Raw genomic sequence first — 22,728 nt, 5'->3', positions numbered from 1 at the left:
GGGTCACTTGTGTGTATTTCATGTCACCTTGTTTAAATTGAAGCATAAAAAACTTAATAAATATAATAATCACAAACTATAGGCTTTTCTGTCTTTGATCATTAAATGATATTCGAAAATTAACTTTTACAGACCCTCCGAGAAACGAATTTAGAAATCAAGCGCTCTCGAGATTGAGATTTCCACACATCTTTGACATGCTATTTTCATTATTACCACTGCAGCGTGGTTGATGTAAAAGTTGTGGGAGGGCGTTTATGGATGAAAAATATTGCACATGCATTCAGTTATATGTCAACAATTATTCAGAATGATAACTGCTCAAATAAAGAACAAGATAGGTATCGTACAAGATCTGCCCCCTAAACCTTGAAAAATCAAAACAATAAACTAAGAGTTGATACGTCTAAAAATGCATGTACAATACCTAAACTTTTCCATCATAGTGAAAATTTGAAAGTTCTTGTCCCATTTGATTCAATTTGAATCGCTACTCTATTTTCTTGAATGAGATTTTGTCTGAAAAACCTGTTTTACGTCACAAAATACTGAAAATTCGATGTGAGCGGAAGCAAGAACCGCGATCATACTTTGGGTACAAGAAAATTCAAATATCATTGACTGATGATAAAAATATGAACGTGGTTCTCTCCTCCGCTCATGTGTTTATTTTGAAAATAATGACAAAAAAATCGATCGGGGAAATATTGATCGAGATTATTCCGGAATTGTCGGAAATCCTTTTGTAGCGAATTCCCGAGTGTGTTGTTTATTCCTTAAACATAAAATCAATACAACGAATAAGAAATCAGTTCGCTAATATAACAGAATCATTTTAACTGTAGATAAATTGTATAATTAAAGCAGTAAGCGTTTTGATAGGTTTTTCTTTTACGCTGCCTATCTTACTTCCGGTGTTATTTTGGCGGTCGAAACAAGTTGTCGGCTGCAACATACATTACATTTTGTGACGATGAAGCTTTGCGCTATCACTGCAATATGCCGGTAAGTACTTAATTCAGTTATCATTTTTCTTAATTATGAAAATGATGATCAAATATCTGATACTAAAAGCGTTAAACGGAAATATTGTTTACACATTTACTAACGTGTTACATATTCCTATCAGACGATCATGATACATTTTCATAACGATGTATTGGGTTGTTTTTTTTTAAATTAATGCAGGTGAATTCCTTTGAGCATATATGCATGTACAAGTACTAGGGAGATGATTATATCACGGACACTGAAAGTAAATGAAAATAAATATACTGTAATGTATGAATGTATAAAATGCACTACAATAGACCAATCCACACTTTACAAAAGTTATGTCCCTTGGCCGCCATCTTTGGGGAAAAGACAGTAAACTTTCTTTTCTTTATGCTACCAAATATTTGGGCTTCCTGTGATAAAATCTTTTTGAGTTGAGTATATTCCTTCAATGTGTGGGTTGCCCCATCCTGGGGCATTCAAATTACACAACAGAAACAGAATTTCATTGTCAAATGACAAAGTTACAAACCTCTAAACTTCAAAGGCTACTGTGAGAAACCTGGTTTTTCCCTTTTGACATTTGGGTTGACCCCACAAAGGGAAACAACTTTTGCAAAGTGTAGATTGGACTTTAACATTACATGTATGTATTTACATTAAAGTTCCTTTGTCGATTCATCATCACTGAACATGGGTGATGTGTAGGTTTGAAATTTACAGTTCATAGTAAGTCTCCTGGCTGTGTATTTGTGTGTTCATTGTCTTTTTTTGTTTCAAAAATGTCAAATCCACATCAATAAATGCACATGTAATGTTTTAGTTGAAACAAAGGAAAATGTGTATGACAATATACATGTAGAACATTACCCCTCTCCCATTAACTCTACAAAAACAAAAGATGCAAAATACTTAAATACATGTACATGAAATGGCCCCAGCCATTTGAGCTGCATGATATATTAATATTGTTTACTTTTAAACCAACTCTCCAATACATGTTCATCATAATGGATTATACTCATGTATCTAATGTTATTTATGAAACTATCAATTGATGAAATATAAGTTTAGAATCATTTAACATAATGATATAATAAAAAATATGTGTGTGTATTAATTACTGGAGATGAATCTCCATTTAACAGCAATATCAATATTATTAACTCTACTTAAATGAACCCTTTTCAATTCATGATTTCATTAGTTAATATGTGCACGTGACACTTTTTGTAAATAGTAGTCAAACCAATAACATTGGTGTAAACTAGATGCTGTCATAAGACAGTAATACATGAACCGGCACTCAAGTGCTGTTCCTACCTAAATTACTCTCATTAGTAACTGTGGATGTATAATATTTTTTGATCAGTCTGTCTGTTAATTAGTCCACTGCACAGAATTTTCCAAAACTTTACAGCTAAGTAGGACACAAAAGTGTAGGCGCATTTTACTAGAAAAATATTTATTATAGAATTTTTCTCTTGTCAGAAGACAATATGACATTGTGTGGTTAAAAAAAAATCTTGTCTAATTAACAGATAACTTTTTCATCCAAATCTCCACACATGTATAACCCCTTTATTCATAACATGTTTTCAGCTAAATTCACTTCAGCAGTTCTCAGAAGATTGAAAAAGTAATAATTTTTAAATGAATTTCCAAATCAAGTTTTTTGTGACAAAGGCATTATGTCCCTTTTATTCATTAACTGATACTTATATATATATATATATATATCAAAAAATTGCCAGACATATCTTGACATCACATATACCAGGTATTTGTGGTTCTTTGTTATATTATATTTTTCCCATTGGAATTTCAAAATTATATAGATCTGAAGTTGCACAGTTAATATGCTAAAAAAGTAACACATATAAAAGATTGACTCATATTATGTTTCTGCAATTTATACATGCACATAAGATGCATAATATACCCTGTTTACCTGAAAGTTAAAAAAAACCCTTAGTAAACTGGTAAATGTTTATGGAAAAGGTATAAAAGTTTTAAGTTTTAGGAGAATGTCCTGTCTTACTACTTGTTTGTGTAATAAATAATACTTCATGACTATTCATGTATACATACTAAATATATTCAACAATGTACATACATAAACAAATGCAATATTGTGAAAATAAAAATGTACCGGTAATACAGTGTATACTGGTAGTTCATTTTTTTGTTATATTTGATGATTAGTTGATTGATTTTTAAACAACTTAACCTCTTTTTCAGATATGCCCAAGTCATACAAATGTGCTGTTTGTGGTAGGACACATTTGAAGCAGAGGCGACCTATCAAAACAAAAGAGCTGAAAAGATATGTGACTAAATTAATCAACAGAGAAATTCATATTGATGATGTGATTTGTAATAAGTGTAGAGCTCAGTACAGTAAAACTGTGATTAAATCAGAAAAGACACAAAAAGAAGCGTCCCTCATTGAAGGTGTTATATCAGAGGAGGAGGACTCAAATTTTTTAGTCAATATTGAAACTTCAACTGCAGAACATTTGCAAAGTCCCAAGAATATAACATTAAAAGTTCACTCGACTACATCCTCTCATAAGTACTGTGTAATTTGCAAAGAATATCTCAGCAAAGGAAGAAAATCATCTGTTGTACCTCTAAATGCCAGAACACAATCATTTATCGAAAAAGGAATATTCATAAACAGCAAAGCACGTTGTTGTGTTAATCATTTGATTAACAAATTATTTACAAAGGAATCACTGAAGCTACTAAAATCCAAATATATAGAAACTTCATTCAACAGAACTGATATTGTAACTTTATTGGAAAATGTAAGAAAAACTTTGGCCCTCTCCAGTTGCTTAAACTTTGAGAATGTGCATCTATTATCAGACAGTGTATGTTACAGTTTAACTGGAATTACAAAAGAAAACTTTGAAGACATTGTATCCCATTTATCAACTTTGAGAAACAGCAGTGTTCGGACAATCAACACCTGTGTTGCCATTTTACTGACAAAGCTCAGAACTGGTTTGCCAAACCATCTATTGGGTGTTATATTTTCTCTCTCCAAAGGTCAGATTCAGAGATGTATTCACAGTGGAAGGAATTGTTTGATGAAAGATTTTGTACCCCTACACATTGGATTTCAACATATATCACATGAAGATTTTGTTTCCAGGCATACTACGCCTCTTTCCAAACAATTATTCTCAAGTCATGATGATGATGCTGCAATTATTGTCTTGGATGGCACCTATGTGTACATCCAGAAGAGCTCAAACTATACCTTCCAAAGGATGTCATATAGCTTGCATAAACATAGACCCTTAGTTAAACCTATGGTCATTGTCGGAACTGATGGTTATATTTTGTCCATTTTGGGACCTTACTATGCGAAAAACAATGATGCCTTAATCACAAAACATATTCTGAAAACTAATACTGATGGAATGAAATCCTGGCTGAATGATAATGATATTTTCATAGTAGACCGAGGATTTAGGGATGTGTCTGGATATCTCATTGAGGAGGGATATGAAGTAAAAATGCCACAATATCTTCAAAAAGGCAACAGTCAGCACAGCACAGAAGAGGCTAATACAAGTAGACTTGTGACAAAAGTGAGATGGGTAGTTGAAAGTGTCAATGCAAGGATTAAACAATGGAAATTCTTTGATAAAGTAGTTTCCAACCATTACATACCATACATTGGCGATTTTCTACGTATCGTTTGCGCATTATTTAACTGCTACCGTCCACACTTGGCAGACATGGATTCTTCCTCTAAAGAAATAGCAAAGAAAATGTTGGAGAGAAGTCTGAATGGAAATGATGTTCAGAAAATGGTTGAAGAGGAAGGACTGCTAAGAAAAAGATCTGTTTTCAAAAAAGTTAATATGAACACCAGTGATACTGCAGTTCCCTTGCCTGAATTTCCCATATTGTCTATGGAAAAGCTGAGAGAAATTACATTTGGAATATATCAGTTAAAAGAGGCAAAAAACTATGTCTTGGATAATTTTACAGAAGACCAGTTTGAAGTGTTTGTGTGCAATTCAGTTGAAAACCTACTGAGAGTAAAACTGAGATCAAGACATTCTAACAGTGTCCGCCACACAGCGTTCATCCATTTTACTTTAGATGGCGAAATTAGTGGCTGGTACTGCACATGCAAAGTAGGGGCACGTGTTGTGGGATGCTGTGCCCATGTAGCCAGTGTCCTCTGGTATCTTGGATACTTTCGCTTTCTAGGAACTCAACTTCATCCTTTGAAGTTTCACGGTAGTATGACTGATGCCAGCCTCCTTCCAGAAACGGACAGTGAAAGTGAGAGTGAGGAAATCCCCGAAGAGTGAAGTTGAAGACATGTTGCATGGTTATAGTATTTGCATTTATGTATGTATCTTACTTTATACCTGAACATGATAATCTTATTGTGGTAATTACTGATTTCAACTGTTAACTGTGCTGAAAAGAATTCTTTGTCAAAAATTAGTACACAAGTATATTATCGGCTTGACTTTTGTGTATGCATATTGAATACCAGTTAAATCTGCGCAACATCCTACATCTATTTCTTATTTAATGTAGTGTTATATATCTCTAAATCTCCATCTACAATTGTATACATTCATATACATGTAAAATGTTACTATCTAGTAAAAAAAAAAAGATAACATTTTTGGGCAACTCATGTTGTTAATCTCCTTTGTGGGCGGTATGATTGGCCAGAAATGTTCATCTCTTTTTTTTATTACAAGTATACTAGATGTAACTTCACACAATGTTTTTCTTCTGTGCTAAATGTTCTGAAATCTACATTTAGATATTTTTAAATTGTAGCTATATTTTTTTTAAACATTTTGTTTGGAAGTTCCCTTTTTTAATATTCTGATATCAAATTATTTACAATAAGGATTGAGGTTATATTCCATATTTTAAGGACAAAAAGATATTCATTTGTATTATAATTAGGCCTAATTTTTTAAGAAATATGTAATTTATATGAAGTGTTGGTGGGGTTTATGGGTTAAGATTGTTTTCATTAGTTTAAATTCAGAGCATAACGGGATTGTGCAGAACAGGATGCGATCCTCTGGCGCAGGTGAAACACACTCGTAACATCGCAAGTCACTGGCGTAGTTGAAACATACTCGTAAACTTGGCCTGCTGCAAAATCCGAGCTTGCTGTTAAAATAATTACAATATTTCATAATTCTAAAGAGAGTTGGGTTTATCATTATAGCAGGTCATACATTTCTATCTGTCAAAAGCATGAAATGCCATACTTAATTTGTTAAATATAGAGTTGTAATACAGTGTATATCGTAATATACCTGTAATTGTATATAATGTATAAAAACATGATTTCTTAAAATTAATCTATTACAACTTTACTGAAAATTAACACATGTTGTAGAGATGTTGTAAAATTCAATTCATTTGTCACAGTATTGTTAGCATGTGTAGCAGATACTGTTGAAATGAAATGTAATTGTCATATCAAGAATTTTTTATACAAGACATCACTTGACATTATTAGTTAATTTTTAGTCTGAATAGAGACGCATGATTTTTTGGAAAAGAACATGATTTTACTTCTAAAAACATTCAATATTTTGACAAGTTGCAATTTCTTTTGTGTTATCAAGGTAATATTTTTGTAGCCAACTCATACAGTTGATTTGATCTTTTATGGGTTGCATGATTGGCCCTATACATGTATGTTCATTTCTCGTTTACAGTGCACATATGTACACGTAATCGTTATATGTATTTGCTAATGTACATGAATGTACCATCAATTTTATTGATAGAACGATACATTCTGTTGATTATTTAATTTATATGTAGCCTGTTGTGAAGAATTAGTTGATGTGTATACAACATGTGTACATGTACAATCACAATGTTGTTGGTCACAATAACACGATTTACTTTAATATGAAAAGTACATGTTATGTGTGCTTGCTAAAGTTATAATATGTGAAGTATAATGGGTGATACTAATTTTTACATGTATTTCATCCATGTTTGTAAGCACTTTAGTGAGATATGTACAAATCTTTGTTACATGTACAAGTAAAGGTACAAATCATTGGATTTAAATTATAATAAATGATATTATTTTGTACATTATATTATCTCTCTGTGAACACTTAAATATTTTGGAACATGTAGCTAGGAAACATGGACATTTCAATACACACACACATAAATATATTATAAGAAAAAAAATTGCTGCAATGTTAAATACTAGTTAGTTTTAAACTTGTACATGCTGTTTGTATTTGGACTAAAATATATAATATATTTAACTGGTTACTGAGAAAATGCATTGAATGAATGAATTTCTGAATTTAAATTACATTTTTATTTTGGTGTGTTGATGTAATTGATAGTTTAAAAGTTTTGAAAAGAAGGATGATTAATAAATTATTTATTTATTGAAAAAGTTTTTTAAAGTTTTTTAATACATTGATTACTTTTTCATGTGAAATCGAGGTTGAAATTGAAGTTATTTAATTGGTTACTAAGGAAATTCATGGTTGCCATGGAAACGCTGGTTAAAAATTTTATGCATTTAATGCATTAATTCATGTTGGTAATTCAATTAAATGAACTAATGCTCATCAAAATGATGTTAACTTAAATGTTTGTAATCGAACAAAGAGGTTATTTTTAAATTTAGAAGGAAACTATGGTGACGTTTGTTTCGTTGCTAGGCAACTATACAGAAGGGTTACCAAGAAAAAAATCCTACCATGTTGAGTACTGAGGTCAATACTATGCATGGTAATAAAATAAACATATTTGCTGAGGGGGCCAAAAATGGCCCTTACCCTATCTTGTTCTTTACACCAATTAATTAATCAATCTGAAGTAATTTCCCCAATTGCAGGTCACTGTACCTGAAACATTTTTTTCTGCGGATTTATGATTACGTGAAAGAGAGAAAAAAGAGATTCAATTGAATAAAATGATCTATCCAGCTCAGGTGTCATTTTATTCATCTTGTTTGTTATTTTTTCTTGAGGTTTATTTTTCTTTTTGTCACAATGATGACATTATGACGATCATTTCATTTTGAATCACGACTGTCATTTACATTTAGAAATTTGTCCCTGTTACTTGAGTATCAGTAGTTGTAAATAAATTTTCTGATCGGCATTATTTTTTATATGCTGCAAATTTATAAAAATTGTGTTCTGAGTTGATTACATTACTGACACTTTGAAGTCACATGACCCGAAAATGGAGAAAATGATACGAAAGTGGGGGAAACCATGCCTTGTTGAAATGCCTCTGTAAATATTGTTTCCGGGAATTTATAAAAAAAAAACCCAAAATGAATGCCTAATAACTCACAAAATGTACTTTCAATATACATAAAGTATAAAATTTAAATAGAACAGCTTTGCAAAATATCAAAAGAAACAATCTGACGTGACCCGGAATTGGCGACTTCACTGTATTTGTTTTAAGGCTGATTACATGTGTCAATGTAATGTTTTAATGGACCCTGTCTAAGCTATAGATAAAACATCCTTCCTGCATTTGGAGGTCCAACTTTACCAAAAGTTGAAAAACTAATCAGCCTACTCAGTACTACACAGCGAGTACCATTTCTCGCCAGTGCAGTCACACCCCACTATTACAGTCAGTTCTTATCACAGATAGTACATATGTAAGAGGTCTGATAAATACAAGTAGCTCAATCCACACTTTACAAAAGTTATGTCCTTGGCTGCCATCTTTATGGAAACGCATATAATTCTCATTGTACCCTTTTAGTTTAGAGTTTTCTTACTGTGTCATTCAACATTATTATACCTCTTTTCATTTTTCACTGTATAAGATTTTTTCTGATTCCCTGAAAATTGCTGTAAATAGACTGATTTCAAGCGAAAAGATGTGTCAGTTCGATGAACTGATACACCCCTATTCAGAACACTTAATAATTTCTTTAACCAAAGGAAAAGTTCCAAAATATTCCGAATAAAACAATGAATACTGGTATTCATAACCATATATTTACATCTACCAAGTATTATTCCCTCTATTTCTTACGGAAACTTATAGTTAATTCATAGCTCTATAGAAACAGCCAGATTGAAATCTACACGCCCCGTTTATTGATTGGTCGATATCTACAGCGGCTAAAACTGACAAGAAAGTGACAGGTCCAAATTTGACATGCCCAGTTTATCGATTGGTCGAGACCTACAACTACCTAGGAAAAATCACGGACTGCACGAAATAATCATGACGACGTCAGACTCAAAGTCTCACAGGAGACGATTTGGCTGTTTCTTTTAGTTGACGTACTTACGTACATTAACAGTAATTCAGTGAATTTTACTTACTATTCATAATCAATTTATCAATTGGCTAAAAAGAAAGATGTTGATATAAACATTGAAATGCTTTCTTTGATGATTCATTCGGGTAATGAAGGTAGCGATCATTGCAGAAAAAATTTACATAACCCGCATTTTTTCTGCAATGTCGCTACCTTCATATCCCGAATGAATCGCCAAAGACCGCATTTTATTGTTTAAATCATTTAATTCTAGTTGCAATGTCCTTTTTCATTGGCTATAAGTCTTCATCTTTTTTGTATAGTATAAGTTGTCTTTGTCACAGAACATCGTGCGTGCAATTCAATTATATTTTAAATATTTTGACATTATAACTTGTTGGATACACAAAGAATTATAATTATTTGAATTTGATTGTTTGTGTCGGTATAATAAATCTATAAATAATATTTCAAAAAATAATAACAAAATACATGGTCTCTACATAAGACAGCGGACCATTACAATGTATTACTATGTATAAATGTCGTGGTTTTATTATAAGAACCATATCCATGCGACCACATACCATAACAACCATGTATAACATGTCATGGTCTCATTATACAATTTTATACATGAGGGCAGTGACCATGACAACCTCTTTACATGTAATGGTCTTATTATAACTGTAACAGAGACACTTATTGCCTCTGCTGGGGTTTTGAAACCAGGTCCTCTGGCACGCCAGTCCAGTACTGTACTCTACTAATGAATGTGTAGTTTGTTTTTTAAAGGTTTATTTTTTAAAGGTTTATTTTTGATACAGGTAATTATATTTATCTGGATCAGTTTTGTTTGTTGATTTGTTTTGTTTATTATAAAGGGGAATAAAAAAAATGAGTAATTTCCAGGCACATAGCATCGTTTTTGAAAGTGTGTGTGTGTGTGGGGGGGGGGGGGGGGGGCAAACTCATCCATCAAATCTTGGCAAGCAAAAAAAAAAGGAATTTTGAATTTTTTAAAATCTTCACAATCTTATCCGGGGGATGGGGGAGGGGGCTTAGTATATCTAATACTTCAATTTCACTCCTAATTTTATGATTTTCATACCATTTTTTTTTTACATACTCTCAAAATAGAGTGAGAGGGGGGGGGGGGGGGGGCAACTCCATGATAATTTAATTTTTATAGGTAAATTTTAAAAAAATTAGTTACTGCGAGAAAAAGTGGGGATGCCCCGCCCCCCCCCCCCCCCCCCCCCAAGCATATAGTTTCTTTTTATCATAGACTTAAAGCATGTTGTAAAAAAAATATTGTATCAAGCAGTTATTAAGCGAACATCATGCATGCAGTCCTCTATGGTTTTCATAATTACATGTATCAGTTTCTTCACGTACTTACTAAAGAGAAATTCATTTCCAAAGAGATGATATCGGTTACTAATAGTTCATTTAACAGTTAAGTTCCAGCTTGTTTTCTGCCACATGCAAGCACGTGTGTAATCCTGATTTAAATAAAAGGTATCATAACCGGTGGGCCGGGGAAGGGGGAGGGGGTATCATCGCAACAAGATTGTGTACTAGCGCACTAGAGTGTACATTCATTGTTAATTTATAATTGATGTTGAATTATTATTAACAAAAAAAATCATTAATTTATTATAACATGCAGTCTGGAAAGTTAACTGGAAGAACCAAAATGCCAGTGGATTTTGATTTCTCTATCTGCTGGATGATTTCATTTGTCTTAAATTTATAGGGTGTAAGGATGCCCGCCTACTAAATACACAATCATCCTCACACGTCAACCGATTACAAATGGCTGTATTATGGATTTATAAATCGTTCTAAAACATTCGATCTGATATATCATTGTTAACAATTCAAAACTTTGAACGATTAAATTGGTTTTATACCTACCCCGACCTTTACGAAAGAATCAATTCTGACCAATGGAAATTTTATTTACATGACTCCGCTACCAGAATGTTTCATTCATTAATTTTTCGCAGTTATAGTAGACGAGTCCAAAAAAGGAACATTTGAGACACATCATACAATATGACCATATACCGTGAATGCAGTTTACTTTGCGTCTATTTTCTTATGTTGAGAGTCCTTCTTATCATTGGTTGAAATGAGGGAAAACCTTGAATGTTGTTAATCTTTATGTCATATAACATGTGAAACTGTTTTCATTCCACTCACAAGCTTAAGCTTGAAATAATGAAATAATTTTAATGAAAACAATATAAAGATACGTCATAAATCCCATATTAAACGATATACAGTAAAACACGGTTATAGCGAACACGCTTATAATGAATTGACGCTTACAGCGAAGTGATTTCCATTCCCGTGACTATATTACATGTTGTAAACTTGACGAATATAACGAATAACGCTTAAAACGAAGCAAATTTGCCCTTCCCTGTCGCTTCGTTATAACCGTGTTTTACTGTATTACCACTTGAATCTGGTTGTCTTTTTAGTGAATTTATGAACAGCGGCAAATTCTAAAATATATTTTTAAAGGTAATGTTAGCTGCATGTCTGTAGCCCTTGTATGAAAATTTCGGATGGTAGTCAATTTTTCCGGGATCCAGACCGAGTGCTACATATATGCAGCTTTGGTAACTAATAATGCTTCCAATGAAATACTTTGTTTAGTAATGCAAGCTTTTAAGAAAGCAATACTTATGTTTACAAAATAACACCCCAATACTTCGTCTTACATTCGCTGTTTGTAGAACAAGCAGAACCAGTATCAGTCCGACCCTCACCATATACATTGTTCGAATTTAATTGCCCTAGCATTGCATTGCTTTGCATGTACACAATTTCTTTTAAAAACTAATCACTTAAAGTGTTTATCTATATGGCTAATCTATACATGTATGTACACATAGCATACACACGTGATTCAAAATAACCCAGACGAAAAACGGTAAAGAATTCATTCATTGAGTCTACATTTTATAGAACTTGTAAAAAAACACACATTGCGGGTCTGAATGTTTGTTAATGTGTCAATCTATCAATTTACAGTGTGTTAATTATTTTCGATTGCTAAGGCTACAGCGTATTTGATGAACATTGAACAACATTTTTTCCATGCCACTTTCCCATGGAAGATAGCGCGTATAATTATAAAGTATTCATAAAATTTATTTAATTACCTCTTTAGAATTATCCACGATGATAATATTATCTTCATCGTAAATCAGTATTTTGTTTTGCTTTAAAAGAAATGTTTTATCGGAAGCAATCCCGTGTTCGTTTAAATTGACAGCGTACATTTGTCATTTCAGTAATACACATTGTGCTTTATATGACGGCCGTGAATTGTAGAAAAGTTGAGTTTAATTACCATGCATTGGAACCATTCTATTTACACATCTCCCAGTACTGAAACAATTCAAAATGTCTCCGTTACAGTAAAACAGTGGGGCGTTAAAGATGTGTAGGTCCAGCTCTACAAGCACATGCACTGTCGTCTGGGCGACGGCCTGAATACAGCTAGCGACTCTACTATCGATCGGTTACCTGAGTCTCGTAATGCATCTAAATATAGAAAGGGGGACAGTTATGAAACAAACCATAAAAATAAGGTCAAAGAGGTTTATCTTTATGAAATGAAAATATACAAATGAATAAAAACATTTGGGAAATTTATGTGGAGTCATCTTTAAGCTCTGCATGTATCAGTTAGTGCATTACAAGAAGCCCTTTCATGACCTCCTAAACGTGCGCACCCCCACAAAAATGGACCGAACTGACAACAATTGTTCCTGCAATAACTGACTTTAAATTACGAAAACATCAAATTGAATACTACGAAAGGATTCGGAATTTTTCTCTTTACAACTTTGCTTCAATAATGCATTAGAAATTTTTATTCCTTTACAAGTTATTGACAAAAAACTTTTGACGCCTCTATATCCCTAATTATAGGGGCCAGCCCCTTTTTCTGCATACCGAATGAAAGGTCTCGGTAAGACCAAGAACTTTTAAGATACATCTTATAACAAATTATTATCAGGTAGAAAACTAAAACGGCATATACGCGAATTTTTTGGCATATTTTTCTGATCTTTATTTCAACGTCTATACCACTCCTTTTATTTGCATTTAAAAAATTAATAAAATATGTCTTGCACAAATTCAATGTATCAGCTTCCAAACCAGCCCATCTTTGAGACTCTGCCAGTCATCGTTAAAGCTAAACCTTCTGGACAAAAGAAGTCGTTAAATTTTACTTAAAGGGGAATAAATCAAACCCGGATGGGGATTTTCATCTATAAAATATGCAAGGACAACATTGCGCGGCATGTTATCAGACCTAAAAATTTCAAGACAATCGGTGAACAAACGAGCGAGATATAAAGGATCAAAATTAGCGTCTAGAAGAAAAAAAAATAATAAATCTGAAAATTTTTCAGAATAATAGTAAGGTCTTCCTCTCCCAGTGGAAGACCTTAAAAAGGAAAATCTTATTAGAGACAATTAAGCTCTGCAGACACCATATTGTCTGTCCATCCATCTTTCCGTCCATTCGTCTATCCAGGATCACTTGTCCGTAGTATATCTTCTCTCCCCTTCGCCCAATCTGTCTCATACTGAACCCATATTTAGGTAATATTTTTAGGCTTTGAAAACATAGTCTCTACAAAAACACCATTGGTCATCACAACCTAAATATGTGTCATGGTCTCATTATACTAACTACATGTATGAGACTCAGGACCATTACAACCCACAGTGCATACATGTCATGGTCTCATTATATCAACTTAATCCATACATGAGAATACAAACCATCCTATTGTCTATTACTTGAGTAGGGCCCTTTCAGATGGTCAACAATTCAATAATGTTTAGTGGTTTTTATCTGTGATGGCCAGGCCTGTTCGAATACCCTTTGTAGAGCACTAGACTAGAGTTTCGGGGGTACTTATTTGATGCCCGGTCTGGTCCTTCATTATTTCTCCCATCCCATTACATTTGGTGGCTTGAGCAGCCCCCTGGAACTAACAGGGGACTTTCTGCCAGGGGAAGAGACTTGGGTGATCTTGGAGCGTGAAGATCATTTAAGGTGCCAGAAATGTGACAGTCAGACCGGTTCGAATATGGGCACTTGATAGCTCAGTTGATAGAGCATCTTACAAGAGATTCAGGGTGTCAGGGTTGGATTCCCAGATGCAGAAAATGTGCACAAAACATCTACAAGTGTTCACAGTGACTCAGTATTGAGTTAGTAACCTTTATTATATTGTACATATACTTGAAAACCACATAGATGTGTTACACAAATTAGAAAGATAATCCAATAAACATTTTAAATTTACAGTGTAACATTGGCTGAGAAAAAGAAAATGGTCTTGGTGACAAACAGGAAAAAGGTGGGCCCAGCTTTACAGAGTGAGGAGGTTCAGGTGGGTTTTGCTTATCAGGTAATGAAAAAAAGGATGGTTATTTACCATAATATTGTTTGATACCATACGACTTTGTCCATTTTGTAATACTACATGAAGTACTGTATTATATTTTTCCCCTAAATTCAGAGAGTTGTAAAGACCCTTTTACAATTGATGAATGAGCAGAAGCGATGAAAAAAAAATTAGATTTGGATTTTAAACTGTTGCTGAAATAATCACATAAAGAAATGTTATATGAGGTAAACACATTAAATATTGCAATATATATTGCACCATATGCAATTGTCGTTCAATGAAAACAAGTGTTGTAAGATAATGCAGCAGGGTTTGACACTAAGGCACGTCCGACCGACTTTGTCTAGTAAATGATAGGTCCGGTCGGGTTAAATGTCTGTGTACTTGCCCGACTGGTCGTGTGAAAAAAAAAGTGTGCACATAATTTTCTGTAATATTAATATTAATAGAAGTAAAAGCTCTTTTCCTAACAGGCATAAACTCAACAAACCGTCATTTAAAGCTGACATGAATTCATAAATACGCATTACTTCCCTTTTATCTCCGACTACCGCCATATTAGTTGTCGTTTTCTATTGTTCTGCTCATCGCTACACACAACCTATATAAGGCCGAGAGCCCTCGTCATGCTTCACCCCATTCAGGAATTTCACACACCCGAACACGTTACCTTGGACGAAAAGACTTGTAAAAACGCGTTTTGAACAAAAATAATATGACAACCACTTCACTGGCAAGATATATCAAATAAACGACGAAACAAGACTGACTGAAATCCAGGCGCAGATACTTCAGAAGTTCCTCGATAATTGTAGACCGTTTTCCTGTGTATGTTATAACATCGCACATGCGCAAACCACACACTGTGGCAGATAGAGCAATGTCAATTATCGCATGGATTTTATAAACGGGGAGTTTTTGTAGGAACGGATAGAAACGTTGTTACTTTCTTGGATTTACTATCATTTATCTACTGTGTTGGATGTAGTGTCGCCGGGGTTTTCAAGAAGATGCAGACGTTATGCACTCTGTATGAACGACACACGTGTTCGATGTGCATGCGAAGTAAGGCAGCACTATCTGTGCAAAATAATACAGATACCTTGGACATCAAAGAATAAATATACTTTGTATTTCATTGATTGTTGTTTTCTTTATTCTTTATAACTACATTTTACTACATGCACAATGTGTAGTTCATGCATTTAGAAGTCCGTGCAACGTGAATGCCTCGATCGGAAAGCAACCGACCGTAACTTTCTCAACCGGTATATATACCCCAGTGGCAGTAGAGGAGCGATCGAAACTAATATGGCGACCAAATGCTTTTATGAATTCATGTCAGCTTTAAGTACAACCCAAGGACTAACCTAGAGGATGAAGTGGGGGACTTTTTGATCGGTAACTTCGTCGGAATTTCCTCCGAACCAAAAGTTTAAAGTCGCATTGTACATAGAGTTCATAATCGTGTAAATTAATCCCAAGGGCAATAAAATGATAATTATTTAATTCTTAAGACGTCTTCACAAACTCAGTTTATGCCTCTTGTGATTTATTAATCTAGTCTGTCTTATCTTTAGGGGTTATAAATACGGTTGATGCAACCACGTGCTATACAAAATGATGTTAATAACTTTAAGGCTCGAGTTGATATAACAGTGAATTTGTTGGTAACTTGTAAATAATCATAAACCCTTTGTTAACAGTTATAATATCTTTTAAACAAAAAATCTAAATAATGGTTGGGTTAGACTAATGCCACCAAAATACACTACAAAACAGAGACTGATATTATCTGTCATTTTAGTTAACACAATTACAAAACATTTGATCTATAAAATCTATGAATACATCAAATTATTTAAATTTAATAAACTAGATATTTTTTTTAACTTTTGGAATTTGTTTTATTTTTTAATCATAATGACTTGTTTCTAATCTAATTGAAACTATTAAAGGTTCAATCTGTGTATATCATCATTATTGTTATGCCATTATCAAATAATGAGTCCCGCCGATTTCTCAAACTTCTCCATATTTCTCTGTTAAAGAGAAGTAAATTAAGTCTCCCTAAAGTTTTGTTGGTCCCTGGTCAACCATTGAATACTTGTATCATTATTAGTACAGTTTGAATAAATTAAATCTTTAATTATTGTGTTTGAATGATTCATTATTGGTAAAGATAAACCAATACAATTAAACAGATACAGGTATTTAATATTTTATGTTTGTCATTACCGGTACTTTTAGTTTATTTTTGTCAATAGGCCTGCACAGTCTCGTAAAGTCTCACTTCCGGTGTAGAACTTCCGGAGACAATCGTAGTTCGAATTTACTCTGACTCGAACCGAGACGTAATAATAGACCAGTGCATAACGCGTGAACCGACAATGACGATTTGTTTTGTGTTTGGGTGTAATCACCAGGGATTACGGCGAACATGCAAGATGTTTAGATTCCATTCAGTGCCGGGTTGTCAACGAAATGGGAAAAACTATGCAGGTAAACATTATTATAATGTCATTGCAGAACAAGGTAGAATCAGGGAAGAATATTTAGGTCCCTTGTAGAATAAACAATGTGAAATTGTTTTAATATGTGTGTATCTAAATGCTAATGTTAAATAAATACGTTATTACATGTATGTATGCAGACGTAAGGACAGAGCCGTAGTGTTGCAGAGTGACAGGATCTGCAGCTGTCATTTTGTGGATGGGGACAAGAATAATGGCCCAACCATTTTCCCATGGAGTTGTGGGAAACTGTTTGATTTTCCTGATCCAACCAAAATAAATAGGTATGGGATATGTCATATTTACAAAAAGCATAAATTAGTCTTTGTTTTCAATAGTAATATGTAATTTTTAAAAAAATGTTTACTTAATAAATTTTATTCATATGTGTTATGTATTTTATTTAGAACTGAGAGAAAAGAAAATCAAAAGATGGCTGTTTCCAGCACATCCACATCTGCATTATCAGCCATGCATTGTGCATCATCTATGGATTCAAAATCTGGATCACAGTTACCAGACTTCCTATCATCATTTAAAGGAAGAGAATCAGGTAAATGGTTAGACACTTAAAGCTCAACGATGACAATGAAATTGGTGTAAAGATTACGAATATTACCTGTTTATTATAAATATATATTTGTATTTATCACGGAATGAATTAATGAGGAATTAAGAATACAAATCAGAATGATGTCCATGAAGCGAGCGTTCAGAATTGGCGATATCATAGATGACGAGAGAAAGGTACATTTCAGATATCATGAGTAGTACATGTATTAAAAAAAATCGACATTCGTCATTATCAGATTATTGATACATGCACATCAATATTTAGTGTTTGAAGTTATGAACACTGTTAGGAATGCATAGTTCAATGCTATATTTAAGTTTTATATACCTTGATGAGATATTATTTACAGATCTTCTGATTTTATCATTGAACACGATACTTTGTGAGGCATTTCTTTTTCAGTTTATATTTTGATAACGGGCCTACTGCTGGACAGTTCATCAGCCTGTGAAAAATGACGGAAATAGTAGAACAAATGCTCTGCCAGGAAAGAATATCATACTGCTTATGTTTTGTACAATGGGTTATTAAAATGCTGCTGGACAGCATTTTCGTTTATCAGAAACAAGTTCGTTTTTAAAACAAAATGTAAAAAAGAAAAAGAAATATATCTTCAACACAATGTGTTTCACTGTCATGTTTTAATGTAGATGCTGATGTATACAAGTCTAAGGCCAGACATGTTCCACGCCATTGACGAAATGATGCAGAGATTCCAGGTTAAGTACATTGATGGATGGAGACCCTATTTCATTTCTTTGACAGACCAACTGTTGATGACATTAATAAAAATAACTATGAACACCCCTCTTTTGGACCTTGCAGAGAGATTCAACACAAGTGCATCATCAGTTAATAACATTGTAACTTCTCAAATTGGTGCTATGCATGAGGTTTTATATGAAGGACTCATAGAGAGTCGCATTCCATCTCTACAAAAATGCAAGGGATCTATGCCTACCAGTTTTGGCGATTTTAGCTCATGCAGAAGAGTACTCGACGCCACTGAAATCAACCAAGATGTTCCTGGGAATGACATGAGATTGCAGGCCAGCACATACAGTGGCTACAAAAATTCCCACACCGTAAAAAGTGTTAAAGGTGTTGCACCGAATGGTGCCTTGGTGTTTATTAGTAAATTGTACCCTGGGAGCACATCTGATGTTGCAATTGTAGAGCACAGCAAAATTTTAGAGCAATTAGCGCCCGGTGACATGATATTAGCAGATAAAGGGTTTACTATTCACAAGTTGTTGCCCCAAGGAGTACACCTTAATATTCCTCCCTTCCTTACAGCTAAATCGCAGTACACCCCCAGTGAAGTTCAGCTTTGTAGAAAAATTCCTAAATCACGTATACATGTTGAGCGTGCAAATGAGCGCATAAAAGATTATGAAATTCTTAGACATATCCCTCATCAGTTTAGATACATCAGTACCAAAGTGTTTCAGTTATGCTGTGTACTTGTCAATTTTCAGGATCCTCTTTTGCAGGAAATTGCTCAAAACTTTGTAGGTCAAGATTGAAATGTTAGAAATAAAGAGTATGAATATGTTGCTATCATATTTAATACTTTTATAGCTGTTGCAGATGGGGAACAAATTTATCAAAGTAAAAATCTGTCAAAACAGAAATATTATCCTCCCAACTGAGTTGTTTTGTGATTCTAACAATCGCACAGTCCTTTGGTGTGCAAACCATAAAGTCACACGCAGACTTTCCAGTAATGTGCAGCTGTCCTTGGACCTGATCATGATATTGGTGGTTTTCTCTTAACTTGTATGATTTCACTCCATGGAATTCTTGAAACTCTGTAAGTTAAAAAAACAATTACAATGGTCATGTTTCCAGTCATTTCTACATCATAAATTAAATATCTTCTTTTTTGTGGTTGATCATGCAAAAGACTTTTTTCTTTTTGATATATAAATATTGTATCTATCTTGTTTCAAAATAAAAACATATTGCTCATATAATTGGGAATAATTAACTCTGTAAATGAGTCTTTGAAATATAAAAAAAACCCATTAATCATAATTGTAACCAACCTAAGCAGAAATCATTCAATTTTTTGATAGCTTCAGGAATAGTCATCTCCTTTGCCGAAAAGGGGCATTTCACCTCCAATATTTCTGGTCGAAAGTTATATAACTGAAGCATGTCAGCAAGAGCTGGATCTTGATAACAATATCCAAACAGCGCAGGTTGACGTACGATTCCATCTGGACTTGATCCAATAACCCCATTTTTGTGAAGCCAGATACCTATTAAGCAACATTGAATTTTCAGTTACAAAGTACAAGATAAAAATGAGAAATATTTTCATATTATCAGTTACCTTATATTTAATATGTATACATCACTGACAATAATTTTCGCATTATCGGTTATCGCTCAAACTGTGCCACGTACGTATGATGCCTCTTTATCGTACACGAATTTCAAGACATGGTCTGATTGTACAGCAATTTCAGACTTTCTACTAAGTTTTCTAGTCCCAGCTGTGTAGTTCGCCCAATATAAAATAGAAAATGCCATATTCCCCTTCTAACACATACAATCCGACATGTTTGTTTATCTCCAGCAACGAAATCTCGCGAAGTCTCGCCGAACGCTGTGTAGGCCTAAATTGGTCAGGGCTAGTGAAAAAATTGCTGAGGTAGCTCGACTGGTCTAGTAAATAAAAAACTTAATGTCAAACCCTGTCCCAAAAATGGATTAAAAAGATCAATGGAATGAAATAATCACCAACATTTGACATGTCTGATAATTTTTTCAATCATTTTGATTTTGAGAAATTTTGGATCATGAACTATATACTTAAATCTGTTTGATATGTTGTTAGTATGCATGCTTGCATACTTAAGGATAGAATGACAATGCTTATTACATTGAAAACTTTGTTATTATGAGAAAAGCATTTATTTAGATACAAAATTTACATATATTTATGTATATATAAATATAATCTATTGCAATAGGATTGAAATTAATGATCTACATGTATATTTTAGGCTCTACCCTGCACCATACATAAAGGACTTGACCATGGAGCCTCGAAGCATTGCCCAGGACGTGGTGCGTTGTGATGTGTGTGATACTTCTGTCCGCTCACTACACTGTGACTTCTGTCAGACCAATCTCTGCAAAGCTTGTGTTGGGGACCATATGCTGGATTTATCCAAAAAACATCAGGTGGTAGCGTTCCAAGACCGAGGATCTACTCCAAATTATCCCATTTGCCAATTACATGCCCAGGAGCATTGTAAACATTTCTGTGAACAATGTGGAATTCCTATTTGTGCCCCTTGTATTTCCTCTGGAATGAAGATTTACAAAAAGATTTGAATGAATTTAAGAATATCCTTTGTCCTAAATTCCAAGAGATTGTAAACAACACCACAGTTCAGAAAGATGATCTAAAAAATAACTCTCAGAAATTGACATCAGCAATAGACAAGCATGGAGAAGTCTGGCACAGAGAAATAGACACCATTATACAGAAACTGAAATCTGATCTTGATGAAATGGACGCTAAACACCTGGCTGTCTTAAACAAACAGGAAGATGAAATCACATGCACCATTTCTGAAATCACACAGAACATTGCTGATCTGAAGAAGTTACTGGACTCCAATGATGTCAGCTTTGTCTCTGCCTACAAATCCAGGATTGCTGAATTCAGAAGATTGCTTCCTAAACTCGCAGTTTCTCTACCAAACTTAATCCCTCAGAAAATTAACCCAGAACAACTTTACCAACAATTTGGTTCCCCTGTCAGCATTCTACAACAGAGGAACATGGCTACACCATGGAAACCTCAGAAGCTGGATCCTCTCCTCTCAAACCACTGCTTGATGAGCCACGGGTCATGACACAGTATGGAGGTTCAATGAATTGGTTATGCAGTGTAACTTGTGACAGTGATGAAGAAATCTGGACGTGTAGTTATTCTAATAAGATGATGAGTCTCTACAACCTGCAGGGGGAACTAGTGAAGTCAGTCCAAACCAAGTCAGGGAATGCTCCATACGACATAGCAATGACAAGGAGGGGGGATTTAGTTTATATTGATTACATTCATAGAACTGTGAACATAGTGAAGAATGCACAGATACAGACAGTGATCAGACTACGGGGGTGGAAACCCCGCAATGTCTGTAGTAACTCCTCTGGTGACCTCCTGGTTGTCATGTACAGTGATGATGAAACACAAACAAAAGTTGTGTGTTACTCTGGCTCCACAGAGAAACAAAGTATTCAGTACGACAACAAAGGACAACCTCTCTATTCATCTTGTGGATATAAATACATCAGTGAGAACAGGAACCTAGATATCTGTGTGTCAGACTGTAGAGCCCTTGCAGTAGTGGTGGTCAATCAGGCCGGGAAACTCCGGTTTACCTACATTGGTCCTCCCTCTACTACCAAGAGATCATGTAGTCCACACAGCATCACAACAGACAGCCAGGGTCGGATCCTGACAGCAGACCTTCACAACGACCGTATCCACATCCTGGATCAGGACGGACAGTTCCTCCGTTACATTGACAACTGTGATTTACACGGTCCATGGGGTTTATGTGTGGACACCAGGGACAACCTCTTTGTGGCTGAACACTACACATATAAAGTGAAGAAAATACAATATCTGATGTAAACATACTGTGTGTGTGTGTATTATATGTACACATACTATGTGTGTATTATATGTAAACAAACTGTGTGTGTGTATTTTATGTAAACAAAATGTGTGTGTGTATTTTATGTAAACAAACTGTGTGTATATTGTATATGTATGTGTAAAAAAAATATGTGTATGTTTTATATGTACACAAACTGTGTGTATATGTCAACAAACCATGTGCAAGTATCATATTATGTATTAGAAACAAACTGTATGTATGT

At 34.1% G+C, this 22,728-nt stretch overlaps 3 protein-coding genes and 1 long non-coding RNA gene across 4 annotated transcripts; all 4 read left to right on the top strand.

Annotated features, from left to right (window-relative positions):
• Positions 1-414: 414 nt before the first annotated feature.
• LOC105333368 (uncharacterized) lies at positions 415-7,397 on the top strand. Its single transcript, XM_020069297.3, has 2 exons — positions 415-1,005; positions 3,238-7,397. The coding sequence occupies exon 2, from the start codon at positions 3,240-3,242 to the stop codon at positions 5,331-5,333; it is 2,094 nt and encodes a 697-aa protein (XP_019924856.3). The 5' UTR covers positions 415-1,005; positions 3,238-3,239; the 3' UTR covers positions 5,334-7,397.
• Positions 7,398-17,004: 9,607 nt separating this feature from the next.
• LOC136274434 (uncharacterized) lies at positions 17,005-17,751 on the top strand. Its single transcript, XR_010712764.1, has 3 exons — positions 17,005-17,235; positions 17,387-17,530; positions 17,654-17,751. It is a non-coding gene; the product is annotated as an uncharacterized lncRNA (long non-coding RNA).
• A 672-nt stretch (positions 17,752-18,423) lies between these two features.
• On the top strand, positions 18,424-19,865 carry LOC136274433 (uncharacterized). Its single transcript, XM_066081237.1, has one exon. It carries the CDS (start codon positions 18,471-18,473, stop codon positions 19,344-19,346), a length of 876 nt encoding a protein of 291 aa, XP_065937309.1. The 5' UTR covers positions 18,424-18,470; the 3' UTR covers positions 19,347-19,865.
• A 1,003-nt stretch (positions 19,866-20,868) lies between these two features.
• Positions 20,869-22,480, top strand: LOC136274740 (tripartite motif-containing protein 2-like). Its single transcript, XM_066082322.1, has 3 exons — positions 20,869-21,018; positions 21,180-21,461; positions 21,602-22,480. Exons 1-3 carry the CDS (start codon positions 20,869-20,871, stop codon positions 22,478-22,480), a joined length of 1,311 nt encoding a protein of 436 aa, XP_065938394.1.
• The last annotated feature ends 248 nt before the right edge of the window (positions 22,481-22,728 follow it).

Source organism: Magallana gigas, chromosome 4, assembly GCF_963853765.1.
Source record: "Magallana gigas chromosome 4, xbMagGiga1.1, whole genome shotgun sequence".
Taxonomy (NCBI): domain Eukaryota; kingdom Metazoa; phylum Mollusca; class Bivalvia; order Ostreida; family Ostreidae; genus Magallana; species Magallana gigas.
Note: the sequence above shows the minus strand (reverse complement) of the source record. Positions and strands in the feature narration are given on the sequence as shown.